The sequence below is a fragment of the Populus alba genome, chromosome 7 (assembly GCF_005239225.2).
Source record: "Populus alba chromosome 7, ASM523922v2, whole genome shotgun sequence".
Lineage (NCBI taxonomy): Eukaryota > Viridiplantae > Streptophyta > Magnoliopsida > Malpighiales > Salicaceae > Populus > Populus alba.
This window is the reverse complement of record NC_133290.1, coordinates 14,001,956-14,026,225: the sequence shown is the minus strand read 5'-3', so window position 1 is coordinate 14,026,225 and position 24,270 is coordinate 14,001,956. Positions and strand designations below refer to the sequence as shown.

Here is a 24,270-nt window from a genome sequence, read left to right as displayed (position 1 = left end):
AAACTATTAATATACCAATTAAAAAAAAAATTATGATAATGAAGTGTTGATTTTGGATCTAATTTTTTGTAACAAAATCCAAAATAAGCAAGTTTCTTATTTTTGCTTCCAAAAATCTTAATTGCTAGGCTTGTAATGTTATATAATTTTGTTTAATATTTAAGATTGCATCACATACTAGTTTGGAAGCTAAGTATTTAAATCTACACATGAATTTTTTTTAATTACCACTAGACCTTCTTAATTAGTCTATTTATCATTTTCGGTTACTAATTACAAGAAGTTTAATATTTTTTATAATTAATTAATTTTCATAATGAATTCTCGAGTTAAAATTATGAAATTCTCGAGTTCCTTCAAACTTCAATATTAAATTGTAAATTTTTTTAGTTGAGACAAATATAAAAAAAACAATATATTTATATGATCTTTATTATTGCCACGTGTTAGTGTTAGTATGGTCGGTGGAAGTGATATTTAACATGGTTCACAAATCTCTGCATCCACAAAGCAGTCATTCTTATTGGGGTACATTTTACATTACAAATGGAGGAGGAGGATTGCGTCCCTCTACTCTCGTAGATGCGTGCTCTCGGCAGCTACACTTCTCTTCACTCTCAGCTGCATTCTCTCGGCAGCTACACTTCTCTTTACTCACAGCTGCACTCTCTTGGAAGCTACACTCACAGTTGTTGTCCAAGGCATCCTATTTGCCGCCGCCGCCGCCGCCTTTGGCAGCTCTCACCCTTCTCTTTTCCGTCCTCACATTCTCTTTGTTCTGCTGCTATCTTGTGCTGCTGTTTTGCCTCATTCGTCACTTTCTAGCCAGTGATATCCTTGTTTGGGTTCCAGCTAAAGATCCAGGACACAAGTTCATCACTCATCTGTCAATGCCTATCATGGATCAGTAGGTGCCGTGGCTTCATCATGTAATAAATATTTTGTGTTATGTCCTCCACTCCACTGCTTCAATGATGTTTCCTAATGTAATTAAGGTATGGCTTTAACATGTAAAATGCTGTATTATGTCCTCCACAGTACTCCACTGCTTGAATGATGCATATACTATTTGCGTATTTCAAGTTCAATGAATTTCGAGCGTTTCAATTGAGCTTCTTTAACTTATAACCATGAAAACATTTTTTTAATGAGTATTTAATATATTGGGTGTGAAAGATCCACTAGCTTTAGCTCTTGTGTACAGTTTATTAAGCATTTTTCATGGTAAAAACATTTCTCACTCAAATTATAAATTTTATAAATTTCACTTAGGTGTTATCTGATTTTTTATATGTATTTCACTACTTTATAATAATATGCTTAGTATGTATATGTATATATTAAAATGAATCGACTTACAAACTACTATATATATATATATATATATATATATATATATATATAATAACTGAATTGGTTGAACTCATCTCTTATTTTTAAAATTATTTCAAGTTTTTAATTTTTGTTAGTAAATGGACTTTATTGAGTTTTGCTATTTCTTCAATTTTTGATTGGTATACATTACTTGTTTTGCTAGACTTTCTTTTTGGTTTTGATTTAATGTCTTAAATGCTCTGTTATTATACTGTTTTAATTAAGTTTAGATTTTGACAATACAATGAGTATTATGAATTATTGTTTTTGTTTTAATTAATAATGAAAAGTTTTGAATTATTATTTGATTTCATTAGTTTTGAATAATATAATATTTTAAAAGATTCTGAAATGTTGTGTATTTTTAAATAACTTATTTTTTTGATATGCTTGTTCCGAAGCTTAGAATAGGTGGAGTGTCTTTACAACACCGCTCCTGAGTTGCTGGTCATAGACTCGAGATTCGGGCTGTGACATGCATCTTTCTCTTTAAGTAGTCTGTCCTCTTTAAGATGTTTACAATTTCTTATAGAGACCTAAAAATTAACCTAAACAAGTTAGAAAACCTAAAGATAAAAGAAAAGCAATAAAAAAATCCTAAATAAAATAGAAAAAAAAATCTTATAAATCTTAATATTTGTTTTTCTAAACTAAAAGGGAAGAAAAATAAAAACACCATAAAGTAACTAAATAGAAAAAATTAACTAAAAAAATAATTTTCCCCTAAAAATCCTTTGTATCAGTCTCCTTGGATTAGAGAGAAATCATTTTTGAGTTCAAATTGTTCTTACTCCAATTTTGTTGTTGTCCGAGAAAAAAATTTCAATCCTTTACATAGTTTTTTACCATTAAAAACATTATATTTCTCAACAACACGTTCAACCTTGAAACCAATCTTAGAATTAAAAGGAGATTCAGAAATCTACTTCATAATTTTTATTTGAAGTACAAGAATATCAATTTTAATTCTGTCAATTTCAAAATACTCTAATTTCAACAGACACAAACAGAACACAAACAAGAAGATAGGTAGCTAGAAATACATAAATGATGTCGAATAAAGTTGTTATATAGAACCTTAATTAATATTTTTATTACTCAATATTTCTCTATAATTAATATGCATCTCTAAAAGATTTACAACTCATGTAAACTTGAAAACTAATATATATAAGCTAGAAAACTTTAAAATAAAAGAAAAGAAAAAAAAATCCTAAATAAATTAGAAAAAATAAAATTAACACTCTATAACTGATTTTCTAAACTAAATAGAAAGGATAAATAAAAACACTATAAAGTAAGTTATTTTCCTAAACTAAATAGACAAAAAACTAAATCTTTTCTTTATGAAGATCCTCAACATCATGAGTTAAGTGAAAAATGGATTTAGTTGTTAATTATTATTAACCTCTCCGAGGTTAACAATCCTTAATTACTAATTTTTAACTTTTTTTTTCTTTAAAGAATTAAACTCGTCTTTCAAATTCAAGATGAATGATTCTGATTTATACAATATTTATGATATAATGAGAATTTTTGATTATACGATGGTTTGAAAGGATTGGCATAAAGGGAATGGAAGTCCAAAAATTATTAATTTTTATTTGTGTTATAAGTTTGGCAGATTGGAAACTTAATTAAAAACACCTTTTGAATAAACAAGGAATTTGATAAGAAAAATAAAATAAAAAAAGTCAATAGATCAATAAACAATGATTTTTTTCTTAAGAAAATATAAATTAGCGATCACATTATTCGAGCAGAGATTTAAACAAATGCAAATTAAGAGCTCATCTTCTTATACGTTTGAAGGCGTCAAAGTAACAAAATGATTAATTAAGCAAAACGTTTTTGCAAACAATTTATTTGTTTATTGTTTTACTTAATCACCTGCTGGTCTTTATAGACTGCTTCTTCACCATTTATGTTTGGAGTGTTGTTATAATTATTTTTAAAAATATTTAAAAAAAATTATTTAAATTTTTATTTAAATTTAAATTTTTTTATATTATTAGATTTTTTAATATGTTAATATTAAAAATAAATGTTTAAAAATTGAATAAAATATATTTTAATATATTTTTAAATAAAAAATATTTTAAAAAATCTCATAAAAATAATAAAAAAGAATCTGGCTGCTTCTAAATTCTTCAGTCAAGTTTGGCTTGTGATACAGCTGACGTTGATTGCTATAAATTAATTCCCTAGCTTACCCCTCTGAAGAAGAGAGGGTATTGGGCGCTCTTATAAATACATGGACGCAAGATTAGTGCAGAGACAGATTATCACAGCCAAGGAGATGGAAGACACCATGGTGTTCTTAATTCTCGCCATTTCCTTCGTTGTTATTGCTCTCAGTTTCTTGTTGCAAACAAGAAAGCAGCAATACAAGAATCTACCTCCAGGCCCGTTTGCTCTTCCGATCATTGGCCATCTCCATCTCATGAAACAACCTATCTACCAAACCATCCACAACCTCTCACAAAGATTTGGCCCGATCATGTCGCTTCGATTCGGTTCCCGCTTCGTGATCATTGTAAACTCACCCGAAGCTGTTGAAGAATGCTTTACTAAGAATGATGTGATTTTGGCCAATCGTCCCCCCTTTTGCCACGGAAAGTACTTGAACTACAACTTCACCACCATGGGAGCCGCCAACTATGGTGATCATTGGCGCAGCCTTCGCCGCATAGGCAATAATGAGATCTTCTCACCGAAACGTCTCAATGGGTTTCAAGAACTTCGTAAGAAGGAGGTCAAGAATCTCATGAAGAGGGTTTCTCGTGTATCTGGTGAAAATTCCGGGAAGGTGGAGCTAAGGTCCATGATTTTGGACCTGACGTTTAACATAGTAATGACGATGCTTGCCGGAAAGCGGTATTATGGTGAAGACGTGAGTGAGCTCGAGGAGGCGCTGCAATTTAGGGACATGATGAATCAGTATGGTGAGTTTGCTAAGGAGACACATCTAGGGGACTTGTTTCCCATTCTGAGCAATATTGATTATAACGGGTTTGTTAAGAGAATGAAAACCCTTAGCAAGAACATGGATCTGTTCTTGCAAAGACTGATTGATGAGCATCGCGCTGACCGGGATCGGAACACCATGGTTAGCCACTTGCTGACTTTGCAAGAAGCACAACCCCAGTCCTATACGGATTCAATAATCAAAGGCCTAATTATGGTTAGTTTCAGTTCTGACCTTAACGTTTTTCACCAAAATCATAAATTCCTATCCTTTTCATTTTTAAATTTCTAATCATGAACTGTTCTTCACAGATAATGGCAGTCGCCGGAACCAGGACTTCAGCCGCGTCTTTGGAATGGGCAATTTGCAATCTGCTCAACAATCGACATGTACTGAAGAAGGCGAAGGAAGAATTAGACGCCCAACTTGGAAAAGACCACTAGATTGAAGAACCAGACATCTCAAAACTACACTACCTTCAAGGTATCATTTCCGAGAACTTGAGACTGTATCCGGTGGCCGCCATGCTAGTACCACATGTGGCCTCCGAGCATTGTACCATTGGAGGATACGATGTGCCACCTGGTACAATGGTGTTTGCAAATGCATGGTCTATTCAGAGAGACCCTAAGGTTTGGGATGACCCATTAAGTTTCAAGCCCGAGAGGTTCCTGAACGGAAAGACCGAAGCATACAAGCTAATGCCGTTTGGATTAGGAAGAAGATCTTGCCCCGGGGAGGGCCTCGCTTACAGGTTGATGACCTTGACTTTGGGCTCATTGATTCAGTGCTTCGAATGGGATACGGTTGACGGTAAGGAAATTAACGTGGAGGAGAAGGTTGCAACCCTCATGTCCAGAGTTCAGCCATTGGAGGTTGTGATGAAAGCTCGACCAGACCTAGACGACATTCTCGCCTGAGCTACCAAGGAAGTGAAAGGAATCAAAGCGTTCAGTTCTCCGTTCTTTTCGTTTTTGTAATTACGTTTATCAAATAAAGACTGTACTACGAGGAATTAAGTTAATGTATTACGTTAAGCTTTGCTCCCAACTTTCAATTCGGAGTTTAGAGTTATTGAGAGTGTACTTTTTGTTTGAAATATAATAATTTTTTCATCTTTAATATTAAATCATTAAAATTATAAAAAAATTAATTTAATGTTTTTTAAGTTAAATATATTTTTAAAAAAACATTTTAAAATAAAAGCCACCAAACTTTCAAACAGTCTAAAAGTTCTAACAAATAAAGTATGAGGTAATGATACACACACTTGAAGTGCAAATTTCTATTTGAGTATAACCCAGAAAGAAACACAATTTAATTAGTTTAAAAATATGAATCAGCTTCTATATATTTGTACGAGAAGAGAAGTTAAAAAATCAAAATATTTAAGGTTTTTATGTAGTTGAAAATTAGTCAAAATCTCATTTATGAGGACAATAACATCCATTATTCGGTATTTGAATGGAACTTTAGTTTCCCACATCCCTTTAATTATATTATTTTTATTAAAAGATAATTATTTTCAATTCGATACAGTTTTTACTTATAAAAAACAATCAAATAAAAATTTTATAAAATAAAAAAAAAATCAAAACCGGTTCAAACCAACTAGTTTCGGTTTGATTCGATTTTTTATATTAAAAACCAAAATCCAACCAACCAGTTTCAGTTCGGTTTGATTCGATTATTTTATATTAAAAAAAAAAAAAACTATATTGTTTTTTGGACTTTTCTAATGGGTTTGGTTTTGGTTTAGTTTGGTTTTTTCCGGTTTAGTTTGGTTTTTCAGTTCCAGGCTTACGAAACCAAAACCAAACCAGACAATATTTTTTAAAAATATTATAATTGATTTAATCAGTTTTTTTCATGGTTAAGTTTCTTCAGTTTTTTTTTTCTCACTTCAATCAATTTTTTTTTTTTTGATAACCCCTAATTCTTGTAGGACAATATTGTATTAAAATTGGCAATTTTTTAAACCCCATCTCATAAATTTGCCCTTTAAAATTAATAAGCTATTTTATACATCATTTTTAATTTATAACAAACAAAAAAAGAAAAGAAACTGAGCCGAGTGGTCTCTGATTTACAGCTTTCTTTGTGATCTCTGGTCATAATTAGGCAAAAATAGACTAACACTGCCATGACAATATCCTTGAGTTATTTTTTTTTTCAGGCGTTGTTCTTCACTTGCCGGTCTTGACCCGCCAGATTTATTGAGTAATTAAGAACAATTCCACTTTCTGAATGTTGACGACCGCTGGCACCAAGCGTACGCTTTAGGGCGAAAGAAATTCATGGGATCATGATTGGGGTTTTTAAATATTTTATTTTATTTTATTTTTAAATTGTTTTGATATATTAATAATAAAAATAAAATTTTAATATATTTTTAAAAAACAACACGGAGGAGCACCCCGACATCCCTGCGTCATCGCGATATTCTTCAGGTGGCGGTCAACTTTGGCCACTGCAATGGCAAACCGATATTTTTTTTTGTCTTCAGTTGCCGTACAACAATCCATCGTTCAAGAAATTTTATTTTTTGTGAACTTCATTAAAAGGTGGACAGCGTGTGAAGTTAAAACTTGAGCACGCACACAATTTTTTTATAAGAAGAGTTAATAATTATAGTATAATCTAAGATAGATGAATATCTTCCATTAAATAATATTTTTTTAGTCTCAACTTGGCATCAATATAGTAAATTAATAATTTGCTGAAATTATAAGATAATACTTAAAAAATATAAATAATAGGTTGCTATTGATATATACATAATGCTCTCTTTATAAATCAAAATTATAAATATATATCATATCTCAAGTGGGAGCTAGGTCTTTATAATATAAAATATGATTCTAAAGTTTCTTGTTTAATATATTTTTGTATGAGATAGACTTTGGTACATAATTATTATTTTTAATTTCATCTTCTATATCATTTTCCATGATTTTCTCAATAATTTTCTTCCCGACAACTTTAAAGTTGATTTCCATACACCTTTGAAATGAGAAACCATTGTGTTTAGTTTTATCATTTGGGATACTTTATGTTATTTTTATTGATGTTTTTATTTGACTTACTGTTCATGAAGTATATTAATTAAGTATACAATAAATATAATTGCACTTTGTTAATTGATTTATGACTTCTATTTAATAAGACTAATTACATTCGATCATGAACATGTTTTGATTAAACATACAAATAGAATAATAATAATAACTCATAATTCAGTGATTAGACAATATATATTCATATAATCACAATACATGATATATGTATTAAGTTCAATGTTTTGGGAAAAAAAAATAAAGAATACCTTGATAAAGTTAATTTTTTAATGTATAAATTAATAAATTACTAATTTATTAATTAAATAATGTCCCCTTTAATTAATAAATTTTCATGGTTCCAAAGGTATAGGCTGAATTGTTAAATCCATTTGATTAATTAACAAAACAAATAAGATATACAATGAATTAAAATTTTAAAAAAAATTCTTGATAAAAAATACTTATATAATAATTTCATGGTTTAGATTAAAATATATATAATGAAAAATCATATTAGCTGATTTGAGTGCTTTATAAAACATATTTCACACTCTGAATTTAAAGTATATTTAAAAATGAAATATATTCTTAAAATCAAAATTAAACTTTCAAATATAGAATTATATTGTTAGTTTAATATTTTATTTAAGAAAAAACTCATTTTCACTCCCTTTATTTTAATAAATTTTTAAGATTTAGAAATTCAAAGCTCTTGTATTAATATGAGTTCTTTGATTTTCTAAAATTATTTTCTTTTTTACGTGAGATAATTGAGTGAAAGAAATAATAAAGTGAGCATTGAGAAAATCATGAGAGGAGAGAAAATTGGGGTATAAAAAATTGAGAAAAGAAAACGAGAGCAAAAAATAAGTAAAATAAAAAATAAATATGAGTTAGATATTCAAAACTTGCTTTCAAGCATTCTATTTTTTTATGATCTTTGTTGACCTAATCAAGAAGTTCATTTTGGAGTAGACCTTTCATGTGACTTTTCAATTTGGGCTAAAATTCTGCGTAAGATAATGACTGGTTTCTTGCAGTTGAATAATTCACGGAGTAGAATAGTTCTCACATGTAGAAATATGAATTGGGGAATGCAACGTGTCAATTGTAAAATCAACTATTTTTTTTTTTATGGTATAGTATTTTTAGGCCAGCTTTTGTGTTAGCCGCCACCAAATCACATCCTCCCAAAAACAGTTTGATGTATTACAAAAAACTTAATATATTCTCTAATGGTTGAATTTAAAACCAACCCTTTTAAATTAATTCTATATAAAAATACACAATTTCGGTCAAAGTTTTCTATGATCTTTTCTCATGATTTTACCAACTGAATTATGCACAAACAGTCATGACATTTTTGATAAACTAATCAAGGGTCAAATTTTGAAAACATGTAAATAAATTGACTTGTTTGTCCATAATAGTGACTTGTTAATTATACATACATACATACATACATATATACATATATATATATGTACGTATAAAATTTAAAACCACATTAAAAACCACAAAGTTATTACAACTTTTCAACTACTATAATTTATATGCTAATGAAAAACTGCTTAAGAATATAATAGGAGTGATGATCCTAAATTTTATATTAGATGGAAAACCCAACCAGAGACTTCAAACTCACGTCAAAATCGACATGGCAACGTAACCCAATTTAATTACTTAATTCCAAACATGGCATTTCATCATTACTTGAAGGGGCTTTTTCAGCTTGGCAAAAGCACCCTCTTTCTTTCTACACCCCTGTTTGTTCTTCTGTACCGCCAAATTATTTGGTATCATGGCTGATGCGCAGCAGAAAAGCACCCTCTAACTCTCTGTTTCTGTAATATTTACAAGCTCAAAGGCCCATCAAAGTACTGGCTATTTTTACTTGCAAGCCCTTACAAAATATATACTGTTCTTACACTGCTTTTCATAGTGAAATCGACGCGAATCTTTTAGAATACTTCCTCCAAGTTGTCATGAGCCATCAGAAGATGTAAGCTTTGTCCTTTCTAGGCTGTTCATCTGATGCCAAATCTACATTGCAGACAGGTTTTCGGACTTTTCGCAGAATGCTTTCGGTAGCCTTAATGGCATCAATTGATGCAACAAGGTCATTGCAATGAAGGGAGGATGGTGAATCATCTGCCACTTGATCGTTGTGCATGCTGTTTCCCTCTTCAGAGTCCTCAACAACACAATCAGCAAATTCCTCAGACTCGATTGATTTTGAAGAGAGTTCATGGCAATTAGTTTGTGTTTGATGATCAGATCCCTCAATCTGGGAAAGAAAATGATCTTCATCAACCCCTACCCCTATCTCTGATGATTTAAGGGATCCACTGATAGATGCTTCAGAACTGGAATCATCATAAGGTTCCTCAATCTGCATATATTTCTTATTGCTTGATGATGAACCGAGAGATCCAAGATTTTTATGAGAAAATGTGGTTGAGGGAAATTCAGTTGCCAAGCCAGTAGGTTGCAAATAATCTTCTGCGTCTGATGATGAATCAGAGATTCGCTCACCAATTTCCTGTTTTTAAGCAACGATTAAGAATTCATTAACTTCCATTGGAAACAATTGATCATAGCCAGTAAAGATAAAACAATTACCTCTACTGGTGATATGCAACTGCTCCCATGAATTGTTCCTGTCTGCCAGCAATCTTCATTGGACAAGGACCTTGCACGAGTTCCTGGTTCTAACAAATTCCTGGAATTCAATCCTAGTTCTCCAGGTTGTTGTTGATGTGCAACTCTCATTGGAGATTTCGTTGTGACTGAGATATTAATCCCTGTATCAGTACCAGTACCAGATACTGAACTAGATATCTCCTCAAGAAACTCAACTCCAGCTTCTTCTTCATATGGATCAGAAAATTGGGTAGATGACCAATCTTCGAGAATTTTACAGATCAACTTCTGGATGCATGCCCTTTTCAGAGAGGCCTCCACAGGTAGAAACCAATTTCTATTAAGCTGGTCAAAGATAACAAATTTGTAACTCACTAAAAACATCGTGAGATAAACATTTTCAGAACGAAAAAAACATTGCCAAAAATTGATTACTCAATTCCAGTGTAGTATTTACTGTCCAGTACAGCAGGATTTGAGTTGTCCCAACCTCATTTAGAAAATTGGAGGGAAAGAGAAGAGTCCCAGTAAAAGCAAGAGAAGATATAATTTACCAATTTTATTTATAAAAAAATTCTAACAGTTCTTGCAGTTTATAAAGTTATAAAGACTTCCATGAATTGATTATGAGACCAAAGTAGCTAAAGTTTAATCACAACTGCAATTGTGAAATACAAGCTAAAAACAGAGCAGCTTAGTAAGAAACACAAAATAGCATGGAGAAAACAAATAACGCTTTTAATTGAAAAAACAAACATATACAAGAAACACCAAAATCATCAGTTATCATAGAGAGTTTGCTTTCAGAGACACTAGAAATGTAAAGCAAGGATGCCAGCAGGCATGGGCTCATAGATTTTTCAACTTCGAAATGCTTAGCACTGATATCACTCAGTTATATTACAATAAATATTTATTCATTCCAAACAGCTCTTACCACAGAGGTGAAGTTAGGAAAGTACAGTAATCACCACAATAAGTTACAAGCTGTGCAGATGGATCCACTGAATGCAAAACCAAAAAGAACAAATTTTTAACTTACGAAGTTTGACAACTCTGTTATCTTGAAAGGACTGAAATTAATAGGAGCTTCTTCAAGAAAACGTTCAACATAATGGAGCACAAACAGGCCACAGTCATATGAATTTTCCTGCTGCGGAAGCTGAATCAAAGTGGTAAAATAAATTGCAGTTAATAGTACTTTTAAACTGTATAAAGGACAACTTGATAATTTTCTGAAAATGGTAATCCATGAACAAATGTAGGGGAAGTTTATCATGCAGCAATTCTTTGTTTCTAGCTGAGTCAATAAAATATCAAGATTTTAAATTAAGAAACGAGCTTAAATGTCATCAATATATTATATTAGGAACCTTTTTTTTTTTAAACTAATTAAGTTTTCGATGGATTGACAAGATTTGGACATAATAATCCCTTAATGCATTAACGCCATCCTCTCCTTTACCACCTAAGTAGATAGCCAAGGGGTCAATTACACCATTTTCATCCCGCAAGACATTTGCCAATGGAGTTCTGTTTCCATAAAACATTAAAACTGAGGCACTGGGAAAATGGCAGGAATTGCTATATAGAGAGCATTGTGGGTTAAATCATTAATTTGCCTGACATGCAATACGACCCACATGTGTCTTGACATTCAATGCCCCTACATTGAACGATAAGTTGTCCCATTACTTCTATAGAAAAACAAACATGCAAGCCTAGTTTGATACTGCAATTCATATTTAGCTTTTAAGTTTTAAAAGGAGACAGATGGACTTCACTGGTGGAGGTGAGGTCCAGAATGAGTGTAAGACTTATTTTTATAGCTATTCATGAGAACATGAGAACCCTGATTGAATTTTTGGATAAGCTTCAGTCTAGTACTGTTTTCTTTTAACAGTTTCTTCCATTAGGATACTTCAGTGAACCGCAATATAACATTTAAGGCAACTATTGAGAAATTAAAAGGCAAAAAAAGAAAATCATTTTTGAAAGTGAGACAGTACCTCAAGTGGGACAAACCGTAAATGTAAGAACTTCAACAACATATCATCCACCGTCCCATTATGCCTTTCTCTCCACTCTTCATACAGATAACTGTCATCTCATGACATGCAAGCAAAGAGCTCATTTCATATGAAGGCATTCAAAGCACGGCAGTAGCAGACAAATATAATTAAAGGGAAAAAATAGCACCAAGAAAAAGTAAATGGAATTACAGATGCAATGCTGTTTTCCCATGCAAACAACTACAACTACTATGTTACCACTTTGTTGTTATCAGGTAATTAAATACAAAAATATTGAAGTCTTTTTATTAGAGTTTTAGTGTCAACTATAAGGCATCTGTACCATTAGTGTGAGTCTTGGATTTTCAAAAGTTATATAATGGCTAGCTAGGAATAACCATAGCAATAAAGAGGTTACCTCTGAATAAGATTCTTGAGGCCCCTATGACTTCCTCTGATAGAATCCATGTGTAGGATGCATGGTACCTTAACTGAATTTCTGCCTTCATCTTCTATGAGATTACCACAAAAACAAATCAAGCAAAGACAAACCTCAAAACACAATAAAAACATACTTCATCGCATAGGCCCTTGCCTCTGGAATGAACCACTTCTCCAGGATGACAAATGACAATCAAACTCCAGTGAAGACTGCCACCGAGAAAGTTTATTATATTTCACATTAATACATAACAGAACGTCCACTGGTGAATAGGAAAAATGAACACAAACCTAACCTGTAATTTATAGGAATGAAAATGTAATCTTTCTCGAAAAGATTCATCTTTCTTGTCCATTTATGAACACGTTGAAAAGCTAGCCTGCCTCCACAAGCATTAGATGGGCCCTTGTCTAGGTCAGCAAGCTTCCGAAAGAAAAAGCTATTGAAAAAATGGAACCTATGCTTGTCCCCAGGCTTAAGTTTACTCTTTAAATATCTGTCAAATGGACCAAATCTTTTAATTCTCTGTTATTTCAGAGTGTAGAGAGTAAATAAAGCCCCATAAGATTAAAATATTCATTTGTTAAAAAGTAATTGAAAACACATATACCAAAAATAACATCACAGCAGTGAATCATGCTTCAACAAGAAATAGGATGCGTACAAGAAAATGTACAAGCTGTTCACAGCAAAGCAATTGAAGTAGAAACCTTACAAACATAAAAATCTCATAACCAAAAGCAGCGATATCCAATTTATTTCATTTAACGCTCCTCGGTGGCGAGCCTTAAAACTAATTACTGGTGTGATAAGCCGGACAAGGATAAAAAAAAACACTTTAATTTAATGCATGTAATTATTGATATTAGGTAAGGGTGTAACAGTGTCCTAATGTAAATCTTAATTAAGAATGGATAAACAAGTAGAGTCAGGCCACCTGCCAACCTGGACCAAGCAACATTTACAAGCATTAATTACCCCCTCCATCTTCACTTCTTTAACTAACCACCAGCCATAGCGAATTATTTACAAGAAACCAAATATAAAAGTAAACATCTGACTGCATCACTCACGGGCAAGGCCTTCTGTCAGCCTAAGCACTAGATCATGCAGCCTATCCATCAACTTAAGCAAAAAGAAAAAAGTGTAGGGCTTTGGGAAAAAACAAATCTACTTCTTGGGTAAGATTTCCATAATTTCTTCCAGTCAAACACAGAATTACTAGAAATGAAACAGCTTTATCCCACTGTCTCCAAATAGTTTAGGAAAAGTATGATTTAACAAATATACTCACAAATCCAACAATTTAGATTAAATGTTACCGCTTTGGAACATTCATGTCTGATATCTGATCACTTAGCCAGTTGTATCTCAATCAATCTCTTTTCCACTATCAACTAATTATTTCAAATTTCATTAAGTCCGACAATCCCAGACCTTAAGTTCTGAACTCAAATGTGCTAAAAAAATAACAAAACCAACAAAGGTTATAAGGCTATGGAGTAATTAAAAGGAACTTTCATCCCTTTATGTTACTATTCTAATTCATGAACTAGTATATCAGGCTACAACAATGAAACTGAAAGACTTTATAACAAATCTTATGCAAGAATATCAGACCTTAACTTTTGATCCCAAATGTGCTTCTTTCTCAGGAGAGAGGAAAAAAAAACCCTATGTTGATCACTATAGAGGCTATATCAAGAAATCAATTGTGAAATTAAATAAAATAAAAATAAGAAAAAGAACTCTAATCCCTTTATGATATGATTCTGCTACACGAACTTGTATATCAGACTTCAACAGTGAAACTTATGTGACTTTATAACACATCCTATGCAAGAATTTCTTCAAACATACAACATAAAAACCAAATTCTGGAGCTTGAAACAAATCAAACGGGGTAACATCAATAAACCCATTAGTAAGTTGACCAATCTTACAGGATATAAAAGTCAATGATGGTATCATTGATGAATGTCTCTGGGTGTAGAAGCTCCACGTCTCTCTTACTAATAGAAACAGCATCAGGATCACCTTTAGGATAGATAACCTCTTCAAATGTCTCATGAAGACTGAAATAAAAGAACTTAATTTGAAAAAATTATCACAGAAAAACAAGTGAAATTCAGTTTGAGAAAAGAAAGAGATAGTCAACAAGTTTAAGAGTGCAAATACAAATTCACGTATAAAGCTTACTTTATACAGGAATTATAAATTAATCAAGCAAATATACAATGCGAGACCACACATTCTTGCAGTTTTAGTATAGTTAACCATATAATCAGCAAAAACCGCATAGAAAAGAGATGGCTCACAGTTTCAAAGAAAAAACATTTTGCAGAAGGTTGGTAGGCCTTAAAAGGTAAAAATACTTGATGAACTGCAACTGCATAAGATGCAAGGACTTTTACCATTGAAAAAGTTAGAATCAGAGACTTCATGCTGTCAAAATAAAAGGTTATTCCAAATTTACTTAATCCACATCAAGATATGAGAGAGTTCCTGTCTAGAAAAGTGATTTACCAAATAAATTATATGCGCCTCCAAAACCCAAAAGTGAACAACAGCAACAAATATAATTATTACAACTGGGAAAAGTACGTATATAACAAGAGAGAGAGCAACAACCATCAAGGCTAACTACTAAAATAATTAATGAGAAAAATAAGCTGGGCTCGCACATCATACCCCATTTGGTGTTCGATTAGCAAATATTTACATTTATCCATTGACTTACACAGGAAAATAAGGCTTTGAGATGACCATCTCATTGTGCCCAAAAAAGGCATTTCCATCATTTTTCCAATCAGAGCTGTAGCATAAAAAAAAAGGAAAAAAAAAAAAGGATTAACATAAAGAACCTCTCATCAAGCAAACTCACTATTAAAGCTAACTGAAACAGGCTATTAGAAATACCTAGTGTTAGGAATAATAGTTCCCAACGCAAAATAGAGTGAAGCCAAAAGACACAAAGAACTTGAAATTAAAACTGAAAAAGAAATGCAAGCTAGCATGTGGTAGGGTATAAAAATTGATATCGCCAATTCATTAAAAAAGCTGAGCAACTAGCTGAATAATCTCTAAAAAGTTAAGCAAGAATCCCATCTGGGATAATCATGTACACACATATAGATGGGTGGGTATTAGCAACCAGATCAAGAACTCACTCAGAAGTAACATTCCAGCTATCCCTGTATCTGAAATGCAATGATTTGATTGCTTCTTCTCCTTCATTCCAAAGAGGATCACAAACTGAAAACTTCAACTTGTCAACACCTGCTTGCATTTTTTTATGAAAAACATAACATATTAGAGCTTCATTGACATAAATTTTGAACAGTATCTATTTTTCCCATGTAGTGTGCCAATCCATTAAGAGTATGGAACAGATCGAACACAAACATAAGAAAAATATAATCTCATCAACACATTTTGATTCATATTGGCCAAAAATTAGACCTCTGTCTATTTATAGAGAATGCTGGCATTGCTCTAAATAGGAGCAGCATGCAACAAATATAAAACTTACAGAAAAAAGGCAATGTCACAAAATCAACACAGCAACAAGCAAGCCTCAATCCCAAACTTGTTGGGGTTATGTCTCCAAATATTATACAAACCAATCTAATTTATTACTGTTTGTTCGTGTGGCCAGCTGACTGGTAACAAGGATATAGTTTAACATACTTCTATTGCAACCAAAATGATGGCACAATGCATCACATGGAATTAAGGAAAAAACTACAAGGAATTATCTCTAAGAATGTACAGATAATTTTTTTTTTTATGCAACGAGCAAGCTGAATGAACTTCTAGAAAAATTGTGTCAAAGCAGGAAACAATAAGGCATCATCAAGGAGATACCTCATGGTAAATAGTAATTTGTGAACAGGTTGCATATAATGCTGCTTGCATCCTAGAATCTGATCTACATAATATAAAAGGTAGCTTGAACAAAATCCTCCTGGAATTGTACAAACCTGAAGTATAATTTGTATTTCCAGCTCCTTGAGAAACCTTTGATTTAAAACAGATATAAACCATAGCAGTCGTAACCTACATCCAGTGATGTAAGAAATTTAACTTGATCAAATCAGCAAGCATACGAAGAAGAAAGTATGGGTGGTATAACTCACCATTCCACACCATTCTGACTCAATACTAATAATATCACCAAGAGTCCACTCAGCATTAAATATTCCCTTGACCCCATTTGCAGTTGAACCCTCCATTCTGATGCTGCTTCCTGAGAAAGTTAAGCAATACTCTGCACCATATACATCGCCACACAGGATATAGTCAGGGAAAACAGCAACTGTATTATTTGTGTAATCCTGCAATACAAATGCATTGATTCATGAGTTCTATCATAGTATGTCTTAAATAAAAGAGGAGGGGTGGGGAGAGAAGCGAGCTGCAGAAAAAATGGATGGTCATCTGGTATTAAATTAAGACAAAAGATGTAAGACTACTGATAAGAGAAGGAATCTCTTTTAGAAAGTGTGTTTTTTCTTATACAGAAAAAAAAAGGACTATATTAAAAAAGAACATGTGTGAATTTTAAAAAGTGGTTTTTGCTCACCACTCTCAGAATTAGCCATTTAAAATCTAGCAAATAGATGCAGATTCAGAGGATTTCCAATCTCAAATAGGTTAAGAAGTAATGCATTCCAACAGGTCAAAATAGAATAAACTAGGGTTCATTTGAAAACTGAAGTTTCTTCACACAACTGAAGACAAAGAACCATTTAATTCCTAAGAACCATTTTGTCAGAGCAGAGTAAGCTGGAAAAAAATCTAATGCAATGACAAGATTTTAGGTTATAATGAAGACAATGTAAAGTTGCATATCTAGATCTATATTATATTCCTTAATACATACAATTTTTGCAGTTCACCTTCATGCATATTTACTTAAAAAATGTGGAAAATTATCATCTGTCCCTCTATCATTCATAAATGTAATCTTCAGGCAGCTCCCAATATCAATAGTTCAATTATACTTTTTTGGAAAAAAGAACACAGGATACTTACAATTTTATGTCCAACAGAACCACAATTTAGCACTTGGTTTCCTGATGGAAATGAAAGAATGCACATATTTTAAATAATTTCATCAGATCATCCATGACAAGGAGAAGATAATACAGAATCAACTTAATAAAAGATGAAGGGGGCAGAAGATTAGAACCTGCATTCTCCACATGAGTAGAGACAGAAGTGGATGAGCTCATTTCAATCCCATCATTATCCAAAATCCTACCAACTGACTCATTCTGCAACAATTTTGGTCAAATAACTAAGGGGACAAAATTTACATATCCAGCTTTCTCATAAAACAATTTAAAGGAGAGGTTTCTAAGAGAAAAAAGACTGTGCCAGCATGCTATTCGAATTCTTTTTGCCATCGGTAGAATTTTACCCAAAGAATAATAACCATGGTGTGTAACAAACTCAATTTAGAATATAGACTTCCATTCCATAAAAAGCAGGAGAAGTATAGCACTGTTCAATTTAGAATACAGGCTTCCATTCCATGCAAAGCAGGACCACAGTGCGTACCTCATAATTTGAGAAACTGAATAACCTATCCAGCCGAGAAATCTCCTTGACAGAACAATCTTCTTGTGGCATGCAGGCAGGAGCTGAAACAGAATATTGGCATTGACCCTCCACATCAGTAGGATCGATGTCTACTACTTCGTTACTGTTTCCCTTGCATAAGGAATTGGTCTCTCCTGCAACTATTAAGCAAATGAGGGCAAGTAACATTGAATATAGAGAAATTAAAGAACCCTGTGCAGAAAATTCCCTTACCTCCACAGTCAACATCGATTGGTTCATGATCTATATCAATAAGTTCATTGCTACTTTCTTTTTTTACTGCCCCAGTACATCCTCCAACTAGATTAAAAAAAAAATATAGAAAACAAAGTTGGACACAAATCTATCATATAATAAAGCATTTATACTAGAGTAAAGCAATGATAGTAGGCAAGAAAAAATAGAAACAGATGGCCAGCCTCACCATGTGTATCATCATCGCCAAAACACAATTCAAAAGTTTACATATTGCAATAATTTTATTGGATGTAGTTGACCCTTTTCATCTACCCAGAAAAGAAGCTGAATCCAAATTGCATTCAGCCACTTAATTTACAACTTTTTTTTTTCACTCTCAACACCCATGTGATTCAACTCCCTCATAAGGATTCAAATCCCATCATCTATTTCAGCTTCCCATATCCTTTACATCAATTGACAGGATTTAACACTCCATAAATTTACATACATACATACATATATATTTATATATATATATATATATGGTAGCATTTCAAGAATTAAACATACTTCACTCTTGTATAATCATTTCCATTTTTTTCTAAATTTCATGGCCTTCAAAAATAGCCAAAATTCAAACCAATCCAAAATTTGAAGTTTCAAAACACGAAAAAAAATATAAAATGAAAATTAAAATAAACTCTGAAAAACTAAAATAAAACGCGCATTGAGCATGGAGCCTACTTTTCAATTTCCCCGTATAACTTTTTTTCTCATGCGATTCATGACCAAAACTCAAAATCACTCACAAATCAGGGTTCAAACTTTTTTTTAGATTATCACGCAAAACTCAAAAACACACCAAATTTCGACTAAAAAAAGAGGGGCACAAATTTAGAAAAAAAATAGAGAGAGAAAAGAAAGATAAACTTACAGCACTGAAGAGACTTATACTTAATGCGAGGAGAAGTGTCGTCGTCCTTGTTGTTGCCGTTTCGTCTTCTCTTTTGGATCCGAAACTTGCCGACGAACCTCGCAGACTCCTTCTCGACTTTTTCTTCTTCTTCGTCGAACTCGAACACACTAAATTTCTGACTCGAACGAGCCATGACTTACTCGTAGGGAGCTTTTTCTTCCATTTCTTTTTTTAGGGATACTTGTAGAGAAAGCTTTTGATTTTGTGAGTTGACAGTGAGGACGTGAGTAGCAGGTGAGCAAAAGACAAATTTTTGGAAACAGAAAAGGAGAATTTAGAGTCAGAGAGACAGGAAAAGGCTGTCAATTTTTAATGATATGATCAATATGTTTATTGTTAATGGGTTTGCGTCTTGTTAATGGGTTTGGGTTTTTTATTTTTTTATTCGATATTAAATCTTATTATGACTTTTTGTTTAATTTTTTTTTATTAGTTAAAATCCTTTAACATTTAACTTTTTCTAAATTAATTTTTTTTATTTTAATTTTATCTTTTTAACGTTTATTATTTAAGTGATTGAAATATGAAATCTTAACCTAATAAACTTTTAAATTAGTTTTTTCTAAGTTAAATACATGTATAGATCTTCGACACCAAATCTAACCTTATTTAATTCTTTGATTACTAAATTGTTTGTTATTTTGGGTTAGTAATATTGTTTAAAATGATATTATTATTGTTTTTTAAGTTGATTCAATCTAATTTTATTTATGTTTACCACATAAATTTGACCAAATTAATATTCATAAAAACTAGGTATATCATTTACATATCTAGGTGGGTTTGATTTAACACTTTTATATGCACATTCAAAGGCATAAGCCTGCACAAGCTTGTGAATGCAAATCTCCCCAGCAAGTTACAGATCATGTGCTCAATTGCATGGAAAACCATACCAAATGTTGTGTGTGTATAAAGTTTCAAAGCAAACAGATAAAAAGTGAATAAGATTGTTTATCCAGTTAAAAGTAAAAGCATAATTTTGCAAAATAGCATATTAATAAAATTAAAACAAAATACAGAACATTGTTTTATTTTGTCTTCAACAGGAAGAGATATTGAATGATTTGAAATCTAATAAATGTTGTGTCACCAAATTCTTTGAGTAATGTAGAACTTTATTCAGCAGCAGCGCTTGCAGCACTCAAATCCACAGAAAGATCAAGAGTCTGCATCACCAAATAAAAAAGAAAAAATTACAAGTTAATTATATGATTATTTCAAAAAGATTTTAAAGCCAACAATTTAGAGAAGGATCCAACAAAGGTCTTGTTGCCTTTTTTTTTTTTAGCTTTGAAAACTTATGTTCTTGAAAATCTAAAGAGAAAATTTCTCTTTATAAATCATTTACAAAGCAAAGGGTCACCTCAGGAATTCTAAGACACTTACCTTTCCAGTTATCTCACCATATATTGCAATCACATCTTGTACCGTGGTCTCAAAATGTGTTGTTGCATCATAGCTCTGCAAGGAATATTAAGATTTTGATTACTAATACTGGATTTTCTCTAAAAAAAAGTAAAGTAATTAAAGCTATATTAAGCTTCTTTAAAAAAACAAAAGAAAATTCGTTTTATTTTCAGATAATGGGGAAAAAAATGGTGTGAGTGGCATGCAAATACTTACAGTTGAAATGAAGCAATTATCATCTTCCATAGTATTTGTGGGCACATATCTGTCATAAGTTTCATAGAAAATCTCATCTACTGGACCCAACAAGTCAATTCCTGGCTTTAGTTCTAGCTCAGGGTTGTCTGTCTCAGCTTCAGCTGAAACAAAAGCAATGTATTTTCCTTGTGGAGCAACATTATGAGCATAAGAACAACAGAAGAGGTACCTGGAGAAGTAATGCAAAAAGTTAACAAAATATCTTAAATGAGGATTAGCTGCTATGCATGTTGCGTTATATTTCAGTGACTAGAAGGTCATGGGCTGCATATATCAGTAGTTAGATTGAGGTTTATGTGTTGTCTTATTTTCATCTAAGCAAAACCTTAATCCCATTATCTTAGGATAAATTATTGTTAGCCGATCACTACAACGAATCACTTCTTCAAACAAAAAATGAGATATCAATGGAAGTTGCATAAAAATTGTGTTTATATGAGAGCTTAGTGGGCTTGAACTACACAAAAACTTGTAAAAATAAATTTCGAGCAAGAAATTGCAGCTGCATACATGTCTGATTTGCGTCCAAGTTGCTTCTGTGGCAGAATAACTTGCGCAGAGTGAGAATCACTAGTGAGAGGAATAGGATGGCTCATTATACATATAGCACGAGCAACTTTCCCGACATTCTTAACCTGTTGCATTAAAGCAATGATAAATAAAAGCAATAGGTTGTCCATGTCACCATACAAAGTAGTGAAGATCTAAATATTGTTTAAAACTTTGACATGGATTACCTTGTTTGGCAAATATGATGGGTCACAAACAACTTTCTTGCATTTAGCAGTTTCTCCTTCTGAGGTGACACTAATGGCTTTACCACTCTCGTCAAACTCTACCTGTCAATGCTTAAGATAATTCATGATGATCAAGCAAGAGACTAATCAACAATCTCAGATTCATATCTTAAAGACGATCTAGACCATAGATACAAGTTATTATCGCAATTTTACCTTACATTCTGGCTTGTTAAGCATGTAAGTTCCACCATATACTGCACTTAAGCGTGCAAATGACTGACAAAATACCACAATTTGTTATGAAAACTTATTCACTTTCAAAACCTATATGATAACTGTAGATTGAACAAACCTGAGGCAATTCTGCTAGTCCATAAAGTGGATAGATATAGGGTGATCCTCCTTGGAAACGTGCCAAAGAATCTGCATAAAGCTTTACCAAAAGAAAACAATAGAAAACTTAAAAATTATTTTTTTTCAATAACCATCAAATATTCAAAGAACTTTAAATGCACCTTCATTCTCTTCACAAAATCCAAAGCTGGTTGATCTAAGTAACTATCATCAAGATGAAGAGCCAAGGCATGGCCAATAAAGTCAATTGTATCATCTTCAAGCCCATATTTTCTACATGAAATATTATTAAGAAGAATTAATCTAGTATATAAAATTGACTAACAAAATATACATCAAGGTATCGAGTTGTTTTCCTCCCCCCTTTCCATTAACATCATTCGTTATCCATAAAATCTTTTATATATTCATTCAAATTATTCCACCAAATATGGATGATGCCATCTTAACTAAATTGAAATATTTATCAATGAAAAGAGAAATGTTGATGAGACACATACGAGATAACCTCTCTTGCTGTAACTTTGGTCAAGTCCAGACCCTCATGAGATTTGGGATCATTTTCCTCATAGTCTTGGACAAAAATGAAGAACTTTCGAGCACGACGTTTCTCAAACAATCCCATCAATGGTGATTTTAGTGCTTCCACATCAGTTGCTGGGACTTTGTAGATCTGAAAATCATCATTACTTCTCATATATTTTGTTTTTTTTTTATCTAAATTGTAGAGAAAAAATCGTGATCATGCAAATGTATTGTACCTTCCCTTTGTTGTACACAAAACTACCATCAACAGCCTTAAAATGAAGATACTTAGTAACATCTGTGTGTATCAAAACACGGACCAAACCACCATTGGCGATGATAAACTAGCAAAACAAATAAATAAAGAAATTAGAAAGACAATATAAACACATCATGATATTGCATTTTATTTGTTAACAACAAATAGCTCATAGAATGCCATACAAAATACCTTAGGTATCATATCAACATTGTACTCCTTGCTTACACCCAAGCTCTCTGGAGGTGTATCACTTCCCCTAAAACGCTTCCATAGCTGTAATCATGAAAAGGGTTAGGGGAAAAAATCATTTAAACATATAAAAGAGTATATAAAAATGATCAACAATTAAATCTAAAGTTTTTACAACATGGACATAAGAGAATAACCTGATTAAGATTAAGAGATGTAGATTCTCCACCATAATAATCATTGCGATCCATATGCAATACCTGTTTCAAATGAAGATTTAGATGGATTTATCCAAGAAAAAAAATTTTGAATAATCAATTAAATTATATATATAAGGTTAAATTAACAACGTGCTTTTTTTTTAATAGACAACATTAACAATTTAAAAATTCAAAGTAATTTCAACACCAATCTAACTATCAATACATTCCCATCAAATCTAAATTATAAACATGAAAACATAATTAAGAAAACTTTACTTTGAGTCCATCAACAGAAAAAAGACCGCTGAGAATGCATTCCTTGAGACCGGTTCCTAGAACAATTACATCGTAGTCTTCATCCATGGTCACAAAATTCAAAATAAGAGAAACAAACCCTTTTAAGATTTGATGGATATAAGGAGAAAGAGAGATTGGTTTTCTTGACAAATTAAAGAGAAATATTGGAGAGAGCTGACGTAGGGGAGTCTATATATGTTTGTTGATTGAGAGCAAGTCTTTAGCGGGAACCAACGAGAATAACGCACAAAGCAGAGGTGATTATCGCTAAGCAAATAGCATGCCCACGTTTACAGCACCGCGTGGAATTGCACGAGGTGGATTGTGAGCGCTTGAGTTTCGCCGCTTTGATTTGAGATTTGCAGAGACTAGTTTCTAGCTAGAGGGTTGATTAGTGACCGTTGGATCTGGCTTGCTTTCTTGATTCTGGGCTTTTTTTTTTCTTTTTTTTTTCAAGAGCTTACAAGGGGGTAATCACCTAAACTCCTTTGTGGAAAAATATTTTATTTGAGAAACCCACCAAAATTATGCATATATAAATTCTGAATTCTCAAGCTTTTTTCCTTATTAGGAGTAATAACTTAAACTCCAATTTGTGGAAAAGTTTCTAATTGAAAAAATCATTGTTATGTGAGCCTTAAGCATCTGAATTTCTTTTATATGAAAATTTTATTTTGGGGGTGTTACAATGAGAAATAATAGTTAACGGGTTTCTTTGGATAAATGTCTTTTTACTGCCAACAACTTGCTGCATGTTTTATCTTTTTTCAT

At 32.2% G+C, this 24,270-nt stretch overlaps 4 protein-coding genes across 9 annotated transcripts; 2 read left to right on the top strand and 2 right to left on the bottom strand.

Moving 5' to 3' along the window:
* Positions 1-513: 513 nt before the first annotated feature.
* Positions 514-5,416, top strand: LOC118040322 (cytochrome P450 81E8-like). Its single transcript, XM_073410294.1, has 3 exons — positions 514-995; positions 3,583-4,558; positions 4,654-5,416. The coding sequence occupies exons 2-3, from the start codon at positions 3,629-3,631 to the stop codon at positions 4,783-4,785; spliced, it is 1,062 nt and encodes a 353-aa protein (XP_073266395.1). The 5' UTR covers positions 514-995; positions 3,583-3,628; the 3' UTR covers positions 4,786-5,416.
* On the top strand, positions 4,867-5,262 carry LOC140954303 ((+)-piperitol/(+)-sesamin synthase CYP81Q2-like). Its single transcript, XM_073410349.1, has one exon. The coding sequence runs from the start codon at positions 4,867-4,869 to the stop codon at positions 5,260-5,262; it is 396 nt and encodes a 131-aa protein (XP_073266450.1).
* Positions 5,417-8,976: 3,560 nt separating the features above from the next.
* On the bottom strand, positions 8,977-19,630 carry LOC118040323 (probable ubiquitin-like-specific protease 2B). Of its 6 annotated transcripts, none has more exons than XM_035047223.2 (17): positions 19,220-19,630; positions 18,319-18,405; positions 18,064-18,245; positions 17,693-17,777; positions 17,536-17,576; positions 16,638-16,835; positions 16,482-16,557; positions 15,669-15,777; positions 15,239-15,313; positions 14,442-14,573; positions 12,794-12,994; positions 12,652-12,707; positions 12,475-12,565; positions 12,054-12,144; positions 11,087-11,206; positions 10,024-10,389; positions 8,977-9,943 (listed from the first exon to the last, which is right to left on the bottom strand). In XM_035047223.2, the coding sequence occupies exons 1-17, from the start codon at positions 19,392-19,394 to the stop codon at positions 9,395-9,397; spliced, it is 2,634 nt and encodes an 877-aa protein (XP_034903114.1). In that variant the 5' UTR covers positions 19,395-19,630; the 3' UTR covers positions 8,977-9,394. The 6 variants fall into 6 exon arrangements, with proteins under 6 accessions (XP_034903114.1, XP_034903113.1, XP_034903116.1 ...); XM_035047222.2 differs by having other exon boundaries at positions 12,475-12,568; positions 19,220-19,629; XM_035047225.2 differs by having other exon boundaries at positions 12,475-12,568; positions 16,482-16,518; positions 19,220-19,629.
* Positions 19,631-20,223: 593 nt separating this feature from the next.
* LOC118040324 (guanosine nucleotide diphosphate dissociation inhibitor At5g09550) lies at positions 20,224-24,160 on the bottom strand. The gene is made up of 13 exons (XM_035047226.2): positions 23,479-24,160; positions 23,197-23,259; positions 23,000-23,083; positions 22,785-22,892; positions 22,524-22,696; positions 22,185-22,296; positions 22,022-22,102; positions 21,883-21,945; positions 21,667-21,768; positions 21,440-21,564; positions 20,888-21,098; positions 20,651-20,725; positions 20,224-20,430 (listed from the first exon to the last, which is right to left on the bottom strand). Exons 1-13 carry the CDS (start codon positions 23,563-23,565, stop codon positions 20,380-20,382), a joined length of 1,335 nt encoding a protein of 444 aa, XP_034903117.1. The 5' UTR covers positions 23,566-24,160; the 3' UTR covers positions 20,224-20,379.
* Positions 24,161-24,270: the final 110 nt, after the last annotated feature.

Coding starts and splice junctions, on each gene's coding strand:
- LOC118040322 (XM_073410294.1), top strand. CDS start 3,629: ATGGACGCAAGATTAGTGCAGAGACAGATTATCACAGCCAAGGAGATG. Junction 4,559..4,653: donor TAATCAAAGGCCTAATTATG/GTTAGTTTCAGT, acceptor TGTTCTTCACAG/ATAATGGCAGTCGCCGGAAC.
- LOC140954303 (XM_073410349.1), top strand. CDS start 4,867: ATGCTAGTACCACATGTGGCCTCCGAGCATTGTACCATTGGAGGATAC.
- LOC118040323 (XM_035047222.2), bottom strand. CDS start 19,394: ATGGCTCGTTCGAGTCAGAAATTTAGTGTGTTCGAGTTCGACGAAGAA. Junction 18,246..18,318: donor AATCGATGTTGACTGTGGAG/GTAAGGGAATTT, acceptor TTTGCTTAATAG/TTGCAGGAGAGACCAATTCC. Junction 11,207..12,053: donor TACGGTTTGTCCCACTTGAG/GTACTGTCTCAC, acceptor ACTTTGATTCAG/CTTCCGCAGCAGGAAAATTC.
- LOC118040324 (XM_035047226.2), bottom strand. CDS start 23,565: ATGGATGAAGACTACGATGTAATTGTTCTAGGAACCGGTCTCAAGGAA. Junction 22,297..22,523: donor ACAGCAAGAGAGGTTATCTC/GTATGTGTCTCA, acceptor TATTTCATGTAG/AAAATATGGGCTTGAAGATG. Junction 20,431..20,650: donor ATGGTGAGATAACTGGAAAG/GTAAGTGTCTTA, acceptor TTGGTGATGCAG/ACTCTTGATCTTTCTGTGGA.